Source organism: Octodon degus, unplaced genomic scaffold (assembly GCF_000260255.1).
Source record: "Octodon degus isolate 3935 unplaced genomic scaffold, OctDeg1.0 scaffold00012, whole genome shotgun sequence".
Taxonomy (NCBI): Eukaryota; Metazoa; Chordata; class Mammalia; order Rodentia; family Octodontidae; genus Octodon; species Octodon degus.
In genome coordinates this window covers 27,052,999-27,071,823 of record NW_004524588.1, presented here as the reverse complement: position 1 = coordinate 27,071,823, position 18,825 = coordinate 27,052,999, and the positions used below count along the sequence as shown (strand labels likewise).

The 18,825-nt window shown below is 45.2% G+C and overlaps 1 protein-coding gene across 1 annotated transcript in view; it reads right to left on the bottom strand.

Moving 5' to 3' along the window:
• Maml2 (mastermind like transcriptional coactivator 2) overlaps positions 1–18,618 on the bottom strand; it is a 22,562-nt gene extending 3,944 nt beyond the window's left edge. Inside the window, exons 1-3 of the mRNA XM_023709518.1 lie at positions 16,427–18,618; positions 6,932–7,135; positions 2,421–2,532 (exon numbers count right to left, since the gene is read on the bottom strand). Coding sequence (XP_023565286.1) covers positions 2,421–2,532; positions 6,932–7,135; positions 16,427–16,516 — 406 coding nt within the window. The 5' untranslated portion in view covers positions 16,517–18,618. The remainder of the gene's footprint in view (positions 1–2,420; positions 2,533–6,931; positions 7,136–16,426) is intronic.
• Positions 18,619–18,825: the final 207 nt, after the last annotated feature.

Here is an 18,825-nt window from a genome sequence, read left to right as displayed (position 1 = left end):
TCCCTCCTTCCCACCTTCCCTCCTGCCTCGCCTCCCTCTCTCTAAATAAGTCCTACTCTTAACCTCCGCTGTTCATTCGAATTCCTTCGGGTTGTGGCACACAGTGTATCTGACATCCGCAGCTGAGAAGTACATGCTTTCCTCTACGTCTGCACGACACACAGCTTAAAGACTGTCGGCCAAGTGAACATTCCAGCAACGCTATGTCTTGTTTTCCCAGTTAAGTCCCAACAGGAGCAGTCTCTCACATCTCTTTGTGTCCCCGACCTTGACACAAGGCCCTATGTCCTACAGTGTGCAGGGCGTGTCTGATGGAGATGGGTCACAGCCAGAGAGAAGAAGCCTGACTCGGAACTGAGGGCACGTGCTGAAGCGTTGAAGCCACGCTGTCTTTACAGCTGACAGTTTTGTAATAAGGGTGTACATGCTACCCAAATGCTAAGGAAAACATTCAGAGCTTTCAGCAATCATCCCCTGTAAGCACCCTGCTTACAACAACATCACCACCACCACCATCAACAATAAAAAATACATGAGTTTGTGAGATTATGAGAATGTCAGTGTCTGTAAACAGCACAATAGAAAGCCTTTCCACAAAGACCAGAGCAAAGCCCTAGCTGCGGCCTTCCTAAATCTTTTCTCCATGACAGAAACCTGCCCGAGTTCCCTCTGTGCTTCACTTACAGCACTGACATCTGGGAAAGACAATTCAATTACAAAATGACACAAGTTTGTATTGGCTTGTGCTTCTTTTTTTTTTTTGGCAGAACCGGGGATTGAACTCAGGCCCTTGCACTTGCCAGGGAAGCACTTATTCCACTGAGCCACCTCCCCGGCCCCAGGCTTGTACTTCTTATTTTACTCTTCAAGAACATGTGAAGCAAAGTGCTCTAGAACAGTGATTCCTACTTCTTTGGGGTGCAGGATGTTTGTTGCTAAGGAAGCCGCACGCACACTTAGAAAAGTGCCTGCGTGCATCCCAGATGAAACTGCTAGGTGCCTGTCGACTTCCCCACCCCGTCTCTTAGAGACAGAGCCCTGACTCCGTGCAGTGTATTCTGCTGGTACCATGTTCCTCAGACTTGCTGACGGAGGTCTCGAGGGTGCATTCCGGCCAAAGGCAGAGACCAGTAGCAGGACCCCAGGAAAGCGGCTCTCTGGCAGGAGCACGACTCACCCGTGGGATAGTTTACTGTTTCCTGTTTTCTTCTTCCTGCCTGAAATATGAGCACAGGGCTGGTGATGTTGGCTGCGAGCCGCCTTAGGATGCAGCCAGTCACACGCTGAAGAAGGCAGAGTGGCATGGGCTCTTGACAGTGTGGGCTTCAGACTAGCCTGAGACGACATCCCCACGGTAGCTCCAGGAAAGGGAGGGGAAATCCTAGACATGGACGGGAACTTTGTGTACTTCCAGGGGATCCCTGCCTCTCCAGGGCCCAATCACAGGCCACATTCCAAGTAATCTGTGTCTTGTCTTTCAGTCTCTGTGGACAAGCAAATAGCCCTGCTTTTGCTCCAGAGCAAAGTCATCTTAGCGGAATACATATGTGTCACATTCCTAATGTAGTGGAGAGACAATCCGGTTCATTTAAAGATGTGTAAATGAAGCAGAGCAGCATATTTAAAATGTATTTAATGGGCCAAGAATATGAGTGAATGAGGAGTGTCAACAGTTTCTCCTTCTTTAGAAGATGTTCTGTGTGACTTCCTGTAAGGATAGAGGAACACGTAAAGCAGAGAGAAGGTAGGAAACGTAAGAGAATAGTATAAGCTAAGTAAAGAAGTGCACAGAGTTCTGAGGAGACTTGAACAGATGCCGACAAGAAGGCAGACGCGGTATCAGCCTGTTCTGGGGCCGTTCTGAAGTCCAGGGGCGGCGGGTGGGTGATTCTGGGTAAGCCTTGTATGGAGAGGCGATGAAAAGATTTCATTCTGGGACTGAAGTGGAATGCAGTGCAGTGCCTGGGGAGGCTTCAGGGGACACACTCCACTTTTCCACTGTCCCTGGGAGGCAGGGGAAGTGTGGGGGAGGAATAGGGTCCCCTGGAGAAGCAGGACTGGCTTTGTGCACCGTATATTTGTGATTGTTAAAGAGCAAGAAATCTTTCCATGCCTCACACTACCTGGGACCAGATGAGTTATTGGGGGACTGGAGGAACCCAGCATGCAGAGAATCTTCGGCTCTCCAGATAATGAGGAGCTCACAGAGCAGTGGACGTAAGAATGCAGGGCAAGAGCAAGCAGGGACTCGCACAAGGGTCGAGCGTGGCCTTAGTCCCACAGATAAGTGGGAGCTGGAAAAAGACTCCAAGAAAGACAGCATGGTCAACGATGGGATGGGTGACGGAAAAAAGATGGGAAACCGAATAGTTGGCTTCTTTTCACAGTTATGCCTTTCACTGATTCTTAAGAGCACTTACCAGAGTATGGGATGTTTGGCTGTAGATTTCCCACATTTCTTCTTTGGTCTTTGTAATCTGGGGGTGGCCTTGTCAAATGTGAGTTTATCTGATCTTGTGGCGTGATTTTCTCCTTAAAAACACAAATGAAAACATATTAAATTGTGATATTATCTTTTGGCCCATAAAAACTCAGGTACTATTTGAATGGAATCTAAGAACCACTGTTGAGTCTTGCATCACAAATCATGAACGCATTTAGTTGAGCTAATTCAGAGACAAATCTTTTCAGTTTCAATGAAATTCCTGCATGGAAGTGCCCTTCCTTCCTTCCTTCCTTCCTTTCTTTCTTTCTTTCTTTCTTTCTTTCTTTCTTTCTTTCTTTCTTTCTTTCTTTCTTTCTTTCTTTCTGGAAGTGCCATTTCTTTCCATAACACTTAACCTAAAATATTTTGGTTCTTGTAACTGCTTTCTTTGCCTTTATTTTGCAATTAGATTTCTTTTTCTTTTCTCTCTTTCATTCTTTCTTTTTTCTTTTCTTTTTCTTTTTGCGGAACTGGGGATTGAACACAGGTGCTTGTGCTTGCCAGGCAAGCGTTCTCTCCAGTCCCTGCAATTAGATTTCAATGAGAGCTAATTTCTGTCAGTTTTGAGGAGGTATTTCTAGCTGTGTGCTGTGGCACGGCTGATACATGTTGGTGTCTCTATATAATTCTGGTGCTGTAGAGTGTGGAAGCCTAGGAGCAGGGCCACAGTGCAGGCTGCTTGTATAGTTTTTATTGTTGTTTGTTTAAATTTGTAACCTTGGGTAGGAAACAATGTCAGGAGATAACCAATTAGGGAGTGGGGTGCTATGTGGATATCTCTTTTTACCCTTCATTCTTAACCCTCCATGGTAGGTATGATTATGCTCATTTAAAAGAAGAGAAAATGGAAACTTCACTCGGCTAAGCAAATTGAGAGCAAATTCGGAGTCATAAACTCGGGTTCTCTCCTGTCACACGCAACCAGGGTGCCTTGCGACTCAGTTTCTCAGTGATCCATTTAAAAAGCATAGAAATGTCCAGGGCTCTTTCCTTTCTTCCGGAATCAGCCACCTTTAATGCTTTACAGTGAGTAAGTCTGGAAGCTAAGACAGTAAGTAGCGACATTCTTTTCATACTTCAATGCCATCTTCCAAAGACCACCAGGAGCCCACCCACGCGGTGTGTCACCCATGGCCACAGGGAAAATGCACATCCTAGAGGGCCTTGGGTCTCAGGCAAAGCCTTAGACGGGAAGAACCTACTGTGGGCCTGGACTCTGTGTGAGCAGGGATGGCCTGGGGGAGCCGGGACTTCTCCTAGACTGAGAACTGCCAGAAGAGCAGGTGACTGTGAGATCGAGTAGCAAAGTAGTTGTCCTTGGGACTGCGGGGTGTTGGGCTTCTGTAGGTCACATAGTGACCTCGTTTACATCTGCTTGAGGTTGCTATTTTGTAAGCTTGTTTATGTTCACCAGAGAACAAATGACTTGTTTAGACAGGTCAGATCACTTGTGCACATCAAGGGTGGCTTTATTTTTTCTCAAGGTGGATCAGGAAGTTTCTGGAATTGCTTCCGAGTAATTTTACACATACTCCAAGGCAATTTTTATTTTCAAAACTAAAAATGATTGGCATAGGTAGAGACAGAATACAATTATATAAAAATTAATAAATAGAAAATAAAGCTGGGGGCTGGTGAGATGGCTCAGTGGTCTAAAGCACCTACTTAGAACAAGCTAAACTAAGCAAAACACAGGGAACGCGGTTCAATCCCCAGCACCACATGCCAGCCAGTCCCGCCCCCTGGTGGGCTGAGCTGGCCACACACACACTAAATAAATAAATAAATATTTAAAAAAAAAAAAGAAAAGAAAAGAAAGCTGGGTAATAGATAGCTTCATCAAGTTCGTAGGTAAAAGGTAGAAGCCAAATGTACACTGCCCGATTTAAAACTTACTTAAACCATGTGTTTCTTGGTTTGTTATCAAATCTCAAATCTTTTAAGTACAATAAATCTACTCTGAAGAGAGGTAAAGACTCTTAATTCAACAACAAACTAAATTTGCTTATTTCTAAGAAAAATCTTGAAACACTCAGAGATTTTTGAACATTGAGTTATTCAAGTGCAACACAATTTTGATGAGCTAAATATAAATGAATCAGAGACATATGGATTGCATTTCTTTTAAACATAGGTTTACACATTAAAGGGAAAATGTGGCTAGTGAGACTCTCTTTTTGGTTTTGCGCAAACTGTAAATGTTTAAGAGACAGCTTGAGATGTTCCATGAACCTAAACGCGGCAATGCGGTGCTGCCCTGCTGTAAACTATTGTGTAAACTGACAGTTTCGACTCTTAAGCCAAATGTGGGACTCTAAAGTCCTTCTTTTCCAAAAAGTATCTATCTCACATAGTTAGATGTTTCTACTACTTAAATTGAAGAGGACAGGATGTACACATGTATGTTTGACTCCTCACCATTCAAACCAGCATTTATTTTTATGTAGCTTCAAGCAAATGATTGGCTTTGGGGCTACAAGGGCTTCCAGGTGCTGTTCAGAGTTAGCATTTGCATCTATGAAGACCTGAGTTTCTTAAACTACTTTTCCACAAAGAGGGAGGTCTAATGGCCTTGCATATGGAGGTGGCATAGAGCTGTCACTCTACCACTTCCCTGAGATGAGTAGCGAAGCCTAAACCCCGTTACTGATGGGAGATGGTGACATTTTGCTGGAGAATGCCTTTCCCTTTCAATGCAAGTGTGAAGCCACAGGCTCACCCTCAATGGATTTCTGTACCACATGGCTTTTGTTGACCAACTAATGTTTTAATTAATTTTATTGAGAAACAAATAGCAATGAGATAGTTTTAAAACAGGTTAGTTGGACAGTTTCAATAATGAATACATTGCATATTGTTGTCTTCATAGTAGTTGTTCATAATATAAAATTCAGACATGATATCCTGTCCAAACACTATTAGTACAAATCTTCTCATTGAATTAAGAGAAAGTAGCTGTATATCCATCCTATTTTGTATATACATATACAAAATGGTCCTTCATTTATATCCCTTTTTTGTTTAGTTTTGTCAGAGATGGGTATTCCACTGCCATTTAAATATTGTAGGTGTGTGAATTCAGCAAAATAATCCAATATAGATGATGTAGAGTGTGCCCAAGGAGAGTCACATGGAGAGAAAACATTCTCTCAGGCTTTCACAGAGAGCAAATTGGTCAAGCAATGGCCGTGACTCATCCACATGGCTGACACTGACAAAGGATCTACAAACTGCCATATAGGGTTTCAAGGTAAATCTTGAGGGGATTTGACTGACCTTATCAGAAATAAAAGTTACATTTCTTGTTATATAGGTCTTGCTTTATCTTGGTTTTAACCATCCAGCAGAAAAGTATAAACGTGAGGTATGAAAAGTGAAGCCATATTACTATGCTGAGCTGTGAGAGGCTCAAGTCAACAGCCTCTGACCCTGACAGCCCTGTAGATGACCAACTAATTTTGAGCAATAGCCCCGTCTCTTGAACTGGAAACCCTAGTAGCAGAATCACTTGCCACAGTACTTGTCTGTTTTGCTTTGCTTGTAAAGATATCCATAATAACGCAGGGCCTCCCTCGTGCTCCTATTATAAGAGTTAATCCTTTAATTCCATAAGAGCTAAGCATGGTGCATGGCACACGGTAGGTACACAATATGTGTTGGCAGTGACAGCGTTCATTGTGACAAATACTACTTATTCTTTTTGTGCTTCATGGTGGAAACACAACAGCGTAAGGATGCCAACCTGCACAAGAAAAGCTCTCAGCATAGGTGCCTGTGTAGGCCTGTCGGAGGACCACAGAGCCAAGCTCACGTGGTCGCCACAAAGACTTTCTTCCTGGATACGCTAAAATGCACAAGGTGCTCTATGGTGTCCAAACAAAGAGAAATGTGAATGGTTTATAAAAACCAAAGAAGGGCAGTCTCACTCTCATTAGCCTCCCACTAGTTTCTGAAGCCAGATCTTAATTTTGAAAGACCAAATTGACTTGCTGAATCAAACTTAGAACCTTGAGCGTGCCAGGCAGGTGCTAGGCCACTAGGTTTATGCACAGTCCCAAGGCGACTTTTGAAATGGCTCTCAGAACTTGAATTTCTTTAAAATCAGTTGGGACTTGAGTTGGTTAAAGTGAAGTCCACTATGTTTGCCCCTTGAGGCTGGGGAGCACATTGGCTTCTCTGGCTGGATGCGAGTACCCACCCAGGTCACTGAGGAGATGCCTGGGTTGGGAGTGTCCGGGTAGCCAGGCTGTGTGCTTGCAAGCGTCTGACAGTGCCTGAAACCACTGTCTGCATACTGTCATGTACAGAGCCGACTCCTTTTACAGCCAGGCCCTCTTGTTGCCGACAGGGTAGTGGGCAGAAAAAAAGGGGAAGGGGAGAAAAGGACCGCTCTTTGCTGGGCCAAGAAGTGTGTGCCTCGGAGTCAGAAGGAGAAGGAAGCCTTACCGTGTCCACCAGCACGTGCTGCTGCAGGAGGAGCTGCTGCTTCTGCTCCATGAGCTGCCTCTGGAGACCCTGCTTCTTGCCTATCAGCGGCTGATTCAGCAGCGACTGCTGGGAGCTCACATAAGCACTGACTGTGTTTGGATTGGAGCAGGGACTGGGGCTGGGACTGGAGCCTGTGCTCTGGCTGACCACAGAGTGTTGATCCTAAAAGAGAGAGTGGAAAATCTACCATGAGTTAAAAGGAAAAAAGGTAGCGCAGAGACCATAAGCTTACATTCCAAACATTTATTTTCATTGTGCTAAAGATCAAACGTGGTTAGTGGACTGGAGATCAGAAATTGCTTTTGACATGTAGAAGAGGTGATTACATATCACAGCCACACAAGCAGGTAGGACAATGACATTAGGGCCCTGGGAAACTCTCACGGGACTCTGATGGCAGAGCAAACATGCTCCAGAAGGTGTCTGTGGAGCCTCAAAGAAACTGTTATACCAACATGTGGCCAACCTCTCCATTGCTCAGACACCGAGAGTAACACGTCTTCCGTTTCCCATGAAGCTAGTGTGGGTGGTCGCCAGTCCAGCGCTGACATTGACGCTTCAGTCCACGCACTTCAAAGCTAAATAGCCACCTCAGACAGGGGACTTTGCGTTGTCTGGCTTTCTGTGAGAGGAAGGCAGGAAAGCCTCTAAGTTTTTGTTATCCAAACACTCTCAGACTTGGAAAGAACCTCACTTCTCAGGAGCTTATTAACTCCTTCCCTACTCAGTAACTTGAGAATCTCAGAATTATCCAGTAAAAGAACACCCAACCCAATGACCATGAGGAAGTATAGCTTAGAATCTCACATTTTTTGCTCAATTGCCATTCTAATCTGAGAACACTACCCAGTGTTTAGACACTTGAGGACCCCGCAGGACAGAAAGCCCAACCCAGTGGGCCACTCTCCTCAGTTCCTAGTGGTGCATCTAGGGTCGGGCTGGACACTAGTGGGGTTAAAGGAAATCGAGGGAACGCTGCCACGGAGAATGCATCACTTACGAGGGGAGAAATGCTCAAATGCATGTATACAAGAAATTATAGTCAAATTTTATTTATTTTTAATTTGGTTCAGGATCTCACTGCGCAGCTTGGACCCATAGTGACCGTCCCGTTTTCAGCCTCCCGATCGCCGGAATTACAGGTGTGTGCTACCACGCCTGGTCTTGGTGGCCAGATTAGCGCGCCTGGCTCGGCACAGCAGGTGGTGCTGGGGGTCACACCCCTGTTCCTGTGTGTGCCTAAGCAGGTACTTAGTTGGCTAAGCTATCTCACTAGTCCCTGTAGTCAGATTTTAGATTATATAACATAAATGCAGAGCCACAGATAAAGCTGGAAAGCGCAAAGTCCTAAGTTTGATTCGAGTATCATATATATGATATATATATATATATTTAAAATACGTATGGTGTGTGTACATATACTGTGTTCATATGTATACGTGTGTACACCTATGTGTCTCTGTACATACAGGCACAAAGCCAAAGACCCTCACGCCCTAACAGCAACTGCGTGGGAAGCCCCGCGTCATGCCGATGCCCTGCTTTGCTGGGGAGGGGCTGCGGCTCTAAGCTAGACAGCCTGCTCGGGCGCTCTCAAGCTCACTGGCCCCGGAAACGCTCTTCGAGAAACCCGAAATGGTAAAATCGAACTCTCATCTCCCAAGTGCACTCTGAGTTTACAAGAGACAAAAAGAAAAAGCAACGGTCCTGCTGTCTGCTGAGTGGACGTGACGAGGGCACCCGCGTTAGAAACTCGCCTCCTGCTACCCGCTTTCTTCAGTTATCTGATGAACCCTTGAAGACCGTCGCAATTCAAAGCGTGGACATGCCTGCAATTTGGCGTTACTCCAGCAATTCCTGGAGGCTGGCGGCCTTAAAAGCCAAGCGACACAGAACAATCCTGAGGAGCGCGGTCCGGCGCGGTGCGCGAGGCGCACTGTCCTCCCGCAGCAGGGTGGCCCCACGCGGCGTCCCCAGCGCTCGCCGCCGCGCTGCTCTGCGCTGGGCGTGTCTGCGCCGAGCTGTCCCCGCAGCACGCAGGTGGGGCCGAGCAGGAGGACGCGGGGGCCAGGGCGTCGCCTCCGCCGCGCCGCCCTCTCTGGCCACACGCTGCGCAAGTATCGGGAGCTGCCCTCTAATAACTAGTACGGACCTCCGCCAGCTCAGTCCTTCGGGGGTACATTCGTCCTGAGCCCGATGGGACTCCTGCACGTGTCCGCCCACCTCGAGGCGTGCGGACGTGGGCACCGGCGGCAGACGCAGATCTGCGAGCGAGAGGCTTGAGAGCAAGGGAGGAGGAAACGCGTGCAAGGTCGAATATTCGATCCTCACAGACTAAGGGGAGAGGCGCGCAGAGCCGGTGACAGGTAGGAGGAAGCAGCCCGGTGCAGCGCTGCTGGGAGGGGTGGAGCGGAGAGGACATGCTGGGGGCGGTGGGTGGTCCTGCACTCTCTATTTCAGAATAGAAATAATCTATTCTACGAATTTTGTCATTTTATGCTAGATTTTGAAAAGAGGACTTTATGTTTAAAAAAAGTGGTTGACCACCTTTCTCCACTTTTTTTTTTTGGTACCAGGAATCGAACTCAGGACATTTCAGTTGCCAGACAGGTGCTTATTCTGAGGAGCCACGTCCCCAGCCCGCTTCTCCCCTACCGGTGGGAGTGCAGACTGCTCCAACCACCGTGGAAGTCAGTGTGGAGGCGCCTCAGAAAGCGAGGGTTGGGCGGCCCGTTCAGGCAGGCGACTGTCCTCCTGGGTATTTTTCCACAAGGACTGAAAACATTGACATATGGGCACCCATATTTATAGCACCACAATTTGTCATAGCTTACTCTTAGAAACGATCCAAATGTCTATCAACTGAGGAATGGACAAAAAATGTGGTACTTTTATACGGTGGGGTATTACTCAGCTATAAAGAAAGATAGATTTGAAGCTTTTATAGGTAAATGGACCAACTAGAGACCATACTTGGTAAGTGAAGTAAATCAGACCCACATATGTAAGCACCATAGTGTCGCCCTCGTGTGAGAAGCTGAAAGAGGAAACAGGATCCGAAAGGCACAATGGATCTTGTAAAAGGGAACGAAACTGCTCAAAGCCAAGGGACATCTGGGATGAGGAAAAAGAGCAAAGAAAGAAGCGAGGGAGGGAGAAATGTATATATGTGCATACACAGGCCAGCTTATGTGATTACTGCCCCTCTCCACTGGCCAATGGAAAAGAACAGCTAATGCTTAATTTTTTTCTCTTTTTAAGTTTTTTGACCAATTTTGCATGCTCATATCTGGTAATCTGAACAACTAATTTGAAGACAACAACTTGCAATATAACAACCATTGCTCAATTTCTATCATTTTGTTTAGTGAAATTCTGTATCATTTCTAAACTTTCTGGATTGGGTCTTTAAATTTTGAGGTCCTAGTGTTTTTTAGTTCTTTATAAATTCTAGAGAGCAGACCTTTGTCTGAGTACTTATTTGTCATGATTTTTTCCAAATTTCTGGGTTGCCTTGTCACTTTGTTGGTAATTTCTTTTGACGTGAAAAAACTTCTCAGTAAGAGCAGGTCCCAGTTGTTAATTCCTTCAAGTGTTTCCCGTGTGATCTGATTTATGTTCATGAACTCTTTGCCTACACCTATGTCTTCAAGAGTTCCTCCTACTTTCTCTTCCAGGAGATTTAGTGTCTCTGCTTTAATGTTTTGATCTTTAATCCATTTTGACTTTAGTTTAGTGCATGGTGATAGACCTGGGTCAAGTTTGAGTTTTCGGCATGTAGAGAGCCAGGTTTTCTAGCACCATTTGTTCAAGAGGCAATTTTCTTCCAGTGAGTAAAGTTTTTTCACTATTTTTTATTCCCTTTAAAAAATAAAAAAAGATACGTAGAGGCAAAGGGAAAGAAACAGTTCAAGACTCCTCAGACATTTCATGCAGGGCCACAGAGTGGACATAAATCCTGGCCCACTCGGCCTTATGTTTCCTTTCCGGCTAATTGTGTGATGCGGTAGGACTTAGTTCACCTCTAAGAGCTTCAATTTTCTTATCAATGAAATGGGAACACTAAGAATAATGAGCGTACGAGATCCCTGGAGGAAATAAAGGAAACAGTAAGTAATAAATGACAGCTACTCATGGTTGCCAGTGCTGTTTCAACATACAGGAATAAGGTCTAGTTTTGTTTCTCTCCTTGCGAAGGAGCCAGGCCTCACAGACTGCTCAAAGCGCTTGCTGAACTACGCTAACTCCATCAGCGATGTCGAGGTTGCAGTTTAGCGGGAGACTGCGAGGCACCCACGGAGTTAGGGAGCGCCTTCGCTGCCGACCTGAGGAGCCAGGAACGGCTGTCGCTTGTGTGTGCTTCTACACAGGTTAGGACAGCTCCGGGCTCTGCTGTTTGTTCCTTGCCATGTTGATTGCATTTAATCATCCAATTGCTTAATAATGCAGCGTGATACACGTTGACCAGGTACTACACCTTTGCTTCCTCTATTTAAAACGAAGGTAATTTTATTAATGACACAAAATTGCAGCTGGTAAAATTTACAAGAGTTTTCGGGACATAAAACCTAATGTATGACCTTAAAATAGAACTCTCCTAACATACTTTAATATATAATATATATTATACCTTAATATATACTTTAATAAATTAATACTATTTTATTATTGATTTCTTTTCATATTTTTCAATATTATAGGGATGTTTTAGAGACAACTTTCCTCACGAGGAAGATCACCTCCTTGTGCTGGGAGTGTAGATGTGACACGCTGTCCTGTGTGTCCCACGAGGAAGATCATACTCCTTGTGCTGGGAGTGTAGATGTGACACGCTGTCCTGTGTGTCCCACATGTGGGTCGGCCCTGTGCTCTCCAGCTGGCAGTAACCTCCAGTACTTATTTTATGATGAACACCCTTGTCCCTCATTTCTATTATTTATCTGGAATATGTAGGCATTTGAGTTCGCGATTCCCAGTTTATAGCTTAGCTGAGAAGACAAGATATAGACACCCCCTCATGCACACGTTTAAGATTATGATAGTGAAACCAAAGCAGAACGCCTTTCTTTTGTTAGGATACCTGCTGGTATCTTAGTATTAAAAGCTCGGTCTACACACCCAATCCACTAAAGCATTTGTCAGATTTGCTAAGTGCTTAGGATGTACTAGTCAGTTTTCTATTTTATAGAAATTAAAAAGGAGTCAGACGTTAGAAAAAATAGGAGACAGAAAAGATGTGGATGGTGTTCAATGTTGGCAGAATTGGTGAACTTTGAAATGATTTCCAGAGAAATCTGGAAAACCACCCTCAGATTTATAAAAGATCTGTATGCCAAGAAAATCCAGCTATGCCTCTTTCTCTCTCTAATCAAACAGATGGACTATGCTAAATTTAGTTCCATTCCTGCACAATAGCAAAAGCTATTCCAGGACACTTTTCCTGAGAGTTCTGAGGGGCGTCCACATTGGAAGCCAATGCCAGGGTGGTTCGCTGTATGGAGGAAAGAAGAAAAGATAAGCTGTCTTGGGATTCTGTAAGCCTCTAAGCATAGCTTCTAGCCCGTGGGTCGTACATTCACTCTGCTACCTGCATTCTTCTAGCTCATGATTGAAATGCTGTTTAGCTGCCGTCACATTCTTTTGCTGTCGTGTTAGCTGGAAACACAAACATCTCCTCAGACTTGCTGTCCTTGCCAAGATGTTGTGCAAACTTTGGTACTTAAAATATTTTGAAAGAAAAATATGCTTCCCTGCGTTGGCGCCGAGCTCCGCGTTCAGCGGCCCCCTTGCGCCAGCTCGGCCACGCAGGGTCTGACATCACAGAAAGTGCCTGTTTGTCCTACAACACGCGTTTTCTCCTGAAGGGCATATGAAGGTCATAGTAAAAAGTGGTGCATGACTATCCTGTAGGTGACATTGTGTGTGTGGCCACAGAGTACTTCTTCTTCTGTTTCTATCGCTACAGCCTTGTAAGTGACAGAAAGCACAGCTTTGCAGAGCAGGTGAGCTGAGCATTAATCTGGCAGCAAGTGAGCCATCCGACTGACTTCAGTCATTACGTTTTATGGGTTTTTTCTGATTTCAACTATAAAATTATAATATTTGATCTTAAACCACAAAATAGGTTCCTAACCTTATCACCCTGAAATTTAATATTAATTTACATTTAATATATACTCACAGTTTTTCAAATGCTTGTGCATGTGTGTGAATGTATGTGTATTTGAGAATTTGAAGACTTTTATTTATTTTTATTTTTTGGCAGAACTGGGGATTGAACTCAGGCCCTTGCGCTTGGCAGGGAAGTGCTTATTCCACTGAGCCATCTTGCCAGCCTCCAAGAATTTGAAGACTTTTAGGTCAGTAAGATAAAGCAGTATAGCACCGTTTGAAACTACTTGATTTTTGGTTTTATCCAGCATAAGACTGCCATACCAATGAAAGCATATCTGTATTCTTTTAATAATTTCCACCAATAACCACTTTGTATCCTTAGTATTATTATCTTTGTTCTATTCTTATTCATTCAACAAATAAGTTTTGAACATTCCTATGCATGATACATTCTTCTAGGCTTGAGGTTAAAGCAGTAAAAAGGAGTCACAATGGCTTTGTATGAACTTAAAAATTTTATGAGTCTTAGAATCAGAATCTCTTAGTGGGATAAATCCTTTTCCTAAAACACTCCAATCAATGCAAAAGAGCTTACAATCTACAAAGCAGTTTCAGCACTCAGCTACACACGAGTGTTCCTGCACTTTCCCAAGGCCCTCTTCTGGGCATCCTCTTCTCCAAGGCTTTGGCATTTCATTCCTCTGCCTCTCTCTCTCCTCCCTCCAACCTCCCTCCCTCCCTCCCTCCGTCATGTAGCCCAAATTCCAAAACAGAAGTCCCTTTTATCATATCCCTAAAAAAAAAAAAAAAAAGGCATTAACATCTACTTATATTACAGAAAACAATCCAGGTGCAATAAATGAAATACTTTTCAAAAATTTTAAGCTGTTATTTTTAATAGCATCTAAGTGAAGAGAATGCTAGTGTGGATCTTTGCACGTGGCGGGCTCCATTCATTCACTTATTTTTCACGAACAGCTATTACCCCAGTACGACTCATGTGCCAAGCAATGCAGTAGACGCTAAGGGGTCAGGACGATCTGCACACGGATACTCACGATAAGGCTTTCGCCTCCTAGACGGGGTACAGTTACACTCCGGATTGTGGGTGATCCTTGGCCACTGCAAACAATCAAAATGCCATGTCTGTGGAAAATTCTGCCACTTGCCTACACTCTGAAGCTTTAGATCCCGGGAGACCAACACGAAAGCCAAAACCTTCCGCTGGAAACAGAACATGCTCACCAGTGACAGTGTGCGCATGCGTGATGTGTTTTCCGCAAGCAGGTCTCATGTACAAAAAATCTGGCCAAAATTCTTTGCCAGGCTTGTCACTTGGCTGGTTTCATCCCTGGTTCACGGGTCACCAGCAGGCACGTTAAACCAAAGAGGCTGCAAACTATGTCTATAAATCTGTTAGAAAATTGAGTGAATACTTGAGCTCTTCTAAATTGCACAACCTTTTCTCAAAGGACAGCTTCCCTGTCTCCCTGTTAGTAACGGTTTCTGTCAAGGTAGACTTGAAGAGCTTTTGGAAAAATGAAATGAAATTTAAAAATTTAGAACAAAGCTCATTACCTAAGTCCTGCCAGCTAGCTCAGCAAAATTAAACTTTCTAATATAAACATTTAAAGAAAGTATGACGAAGACAATCTTGCAAATCCTGGCACCAAGGAGAGACTTGGCTACTGAGGCTTCCCTTGAGGGAGTGTCTCTGTCACTCGAGGTCAACACGTGAGTTACCTTTTAGAACATATTCGCTAATAAAATGCTGGCATTTCCTCTCTTTCAGGACTTGTTTCAGCCAGTGCTAGAAGAGGGTCAGTTGGAGCGAGTCCTGTGGCGGCCAGCTAGCGCACCCCTGGCTTCCTGGAACTGCATCACAGTATATAGACCATTGAACGTACTCGTTTTTTCTGTTAAAACAGTTTTGTGAGGAAAACAGTATACGGTGACAAAGGGGTCAAATTTATGATTTGGTAGGTATTGTTCTCTTATTATTAAAAAAATCTAAGAAATACGACAGGCACTCGCCACCTCTTTGCAAAATGGATCCTCACTTCTCTTATGCAGAAGGTGTATTTAATGCTTTCTTCCCCCCAAGAACAGAGTCATGGAGGTTCCTCAGATCCACGAGAACAGCCTGGTGTAGGCTGGCTGCTCGCTCTTTTGGCTTCCAGAGTTTGGCAACTGCAATTTGCAAAACAAACCCAAGATACTCCCCCGTCTGGGCAAGTCTGCATAGCAGATGCCACGAAGAGCCTGCCATCCAGCCCGTCTTCTCCCCCATCTTTTGGCCCCACGCTTCCCCTCTCATCTCGGCCCTTAGGCAGTATTCACGTGCAGTACTCACGTTCAGAGCTGTCTGCTGATAAAGCCCTTTATTTCTCTCTCTGCCTGAGAAACAAGTTGCCCAGATTCTGCTTCCCTCCAAGCTTACAGGCCTACTCACTTCCAGGTATTTATTTGGGGAATGAGCACTGAGATAGTAATAGAACGGAGGACTGGCAAGATAGCTCAGCGGACTAAGCACCTGCCTAGGCAAGTGCGGGGACTGGAGTTCGATCCCAGGCATGACATGCCACGCTGGCTCTGCCCCCAGGTGCCCTGAGCCACCGAGTCCAGGTATACACAGGAGAACCACTATGAGTCCGAGCTACGCAGTGAGACCTTGTACCAAATACATAAAGATAAACAAATAAAATAGTCAAACAATTCTTGTCTGATGCAACAGCAGCAGAAACAACAGTGACACCCACAATGATGACCCCAAAGCAGTTTATCAGGAAATCACCCAGAAAGCAGCTCATAAATAGAAGATGGTGGGAACCCAACTGTCCTCTCCTTGGGTCACCAGGCTGGACAGTCCTCTATTTCAAGGGGCAGCAGGCAACATGATGTGCCACTCATGTCTGTCACCTGCTTTGGTAAACAAAACTTTAATTGGAACACAGCCATACACATCCATTTACATAGGGTTGGTGGCTGCTGTCACACTAGGTAACAGCCTTGAATACCACGCAGACCTTTTGGCTCACAAAGCCGGAGACGTTTACTACTTGGCCTTTCACAAGGAGAGGTCGTTGGCCTTTGCTCTGTTTAGCTACGTTGGCCACATGGTGCTAGACACTGGTCTCTCAAGATGAAGAAATACCTTAGAGACAGTGCCTGGTGATTCTTGGAAGCAATTGGCAAATTGGGAATAAGAAACGCTTACCCCGAGGTCTGTGCACAGTGGGGACTGAAGAGCTGCTCTCAGACTCTGTACCGAGCTTCTCCTGCAGATGAGAGCATGGCCCCCAAAGGTGAAGGAATCACTCACACAAGGTCAACACCTAACTGAGAAACGCAGAATACATGTATTTCCAACTCCAGGAAAATGCAGGGAGGGGAAATAAACAGAGAACAGTCCCTTGAGAGGACCTTCATTCATCTGGTGGTTAGCTCTTGAGGTGAGGAGTGTGTTGATACATTGAAAGGCGGAGTTTGGAAACATGGAAGAATGTGTTTGATTTAGTATTTTTCGTTGTTCTTTATGATTATGAGAGCAAGCTGCTTTTCCTTCTGTTTAGAAGGGCACTTTGTATTCCCTGGCTCAGCAGGGAAATCTTACTCATACGCGTATAATTTGCTTGCTTGCGATGAGACGATGAGTTTTGTAGTCACTACGGCGTTCACCCTCCAGATGTTACCTAGCTTCCAAGTCACCGGGACTCCGTGTCTATTCTTGGCCTCTGGGGTAGACACTCAGTTCAGGCTGCCACAGTGACCAGTTGCATGAGCTGAGAACGGCATCTGGGAGGGACAGCTGCCAGCAACAAGACATCAGTGGGCCCGGGTGGCGCGGGGAGAGTTCCGTGACACAGGGGAAAGAACGAGGAGTTCTTAAAAGGAAAAATCTTCACAGTTAGGAGGCCTCTGTGACACAGCTAAAATTTCTGTTCTGTATGTAAGTCGGCTTTCGGCTTTCCTCCCCTCAGCAGCGCTTTCCGACTGTTCCTTGCAGCCCAGTGCCTCGGAGGATTTCCCGAAGCTCTGGATTCTGCCTCTCACATTCCACAAACACCCATACAGCGGCCACTTGTTCTAGGATGTCGTGGAACTACACATTCTCTAAGCACCTGCAGACCACCTGCACACCTCGCGTCAGGAGCCTGCCTCCTGAGGCCGGTGTTTCTGAGGGTATGCGCTGATCACTCCCTGGGCGATCCATCGCCTGCACACGCACTCTCAGCTTATAGTCACCTGCAGCCCTCGTGCCTCAGCCAGCAAGCCCTGACTCCTGGAGCCTAAGACTCAGGATTCAATCTCTGCAACATTGTTCTTCTCCTCCACACACCTCTCCCACATTCTGAGCCACAGACACTGAGACGTGACACCAACCTGCATCCCCAAACTCAAGTTCGGGCCACATCCTCTCTGCCCCTTCTGACCTTGTCAGCGCTCACCCAGGCTCCCTGTCTGTCGCTTTTCCAGGAAGTGTCTGACTTGCACACACAGATCCAGGCCTCTCTCCTCTGCGCTCCCGTAACTCCTGGTGCCCTTGCCTTGGGCAGCATTTGGCACAATTGGTCTGTGTGGCTGGGGGCTGGGGCACAGGCTCCGTGACACTGCCAGGGTACATGGGGCCTCCCAACGTGGGTTTTGAATAAAAAGAATATATGAATGGAGGATAGGGCATTGTGAAGCAGAAAACAGGGAGAGAACTCGCTGTTACAAGGGTAAAGGATGAAAATGGTGGCTCTTTTAAAGGTAATCAGAAAACTGAAGTGGAGGAAAATAGGCAGAAATTGAACACGACTGTTAAATCCAGTTTAATGGCTGTGCCACCCTACAAGGACCTTTGGAGTAAAGGGTGTTTAGGATGAGGGGTTAAGGATGATGGAGATTGTGACAACGATACACGTTGGAAAGCATGAAGAAGGCGCTGGAGGAGTACAGCTTCTGCTAAATTATTGTCTGAAAACCATGCCGCCAGGCCATCTGTCGAAGGCTCGAAGTTGTTGTCTCACCTAATTCTCATAATAATTTTGTCTTATCATTATTTGGGTTTTAAGTGTGAGAAGATAAAGCTTGAAAAATTTGTCTTTATTTTTTTAAACACTTGTACCTTTAAAATTTGAAATACCTTACAGGTGACTGGGCTTAAAAATACAAGGCAACAGACTAAATATTTTTTTTTCTTTTTTTACATCTCTCTGTTCTAAAAGAAATTTGAGCTGCTACAGGCAGCTATAACAAAAAGCAAGTTCTGTGATCAGACATACCTGAGCTAAAATTCCAGCTCTGCTTCTCAAGTCGTACAGGGACAATAACACCTCTGAGGTTATAGTTTAAGTGAAGCACTTTGCAGAGCGGTATCTGGCATGGGATAGGCTCAAAATAAATCCCGAATGCCTCTTCCAGTTAGTCTGAACAGTAGACAGGTATATCATGCATCTGGCATGTGTTTGTGGCCATGGAATAAATAATATACAATTTTTAATTGCTATCTAGTGAGAGTAGGATGCACTGCTAATGGTACTAGCCATGAACCGATCAGCAGCAATTATGCAGCGCAGTTTTCTTTTCTTTTTCTTTTTTTTTGGTGGACCTGGGCATTGAACTCAGTTCCTTGCACTTGCCAGAGAAGCGCTTATTCCACTAAGCCATTTCCCCAGCCCCTGCAGCGCTGTTTTCAGTCACTTACCAGAGCAACAATTGGCGATCACCACCGTTGCGTCCACCAATCAAAACAA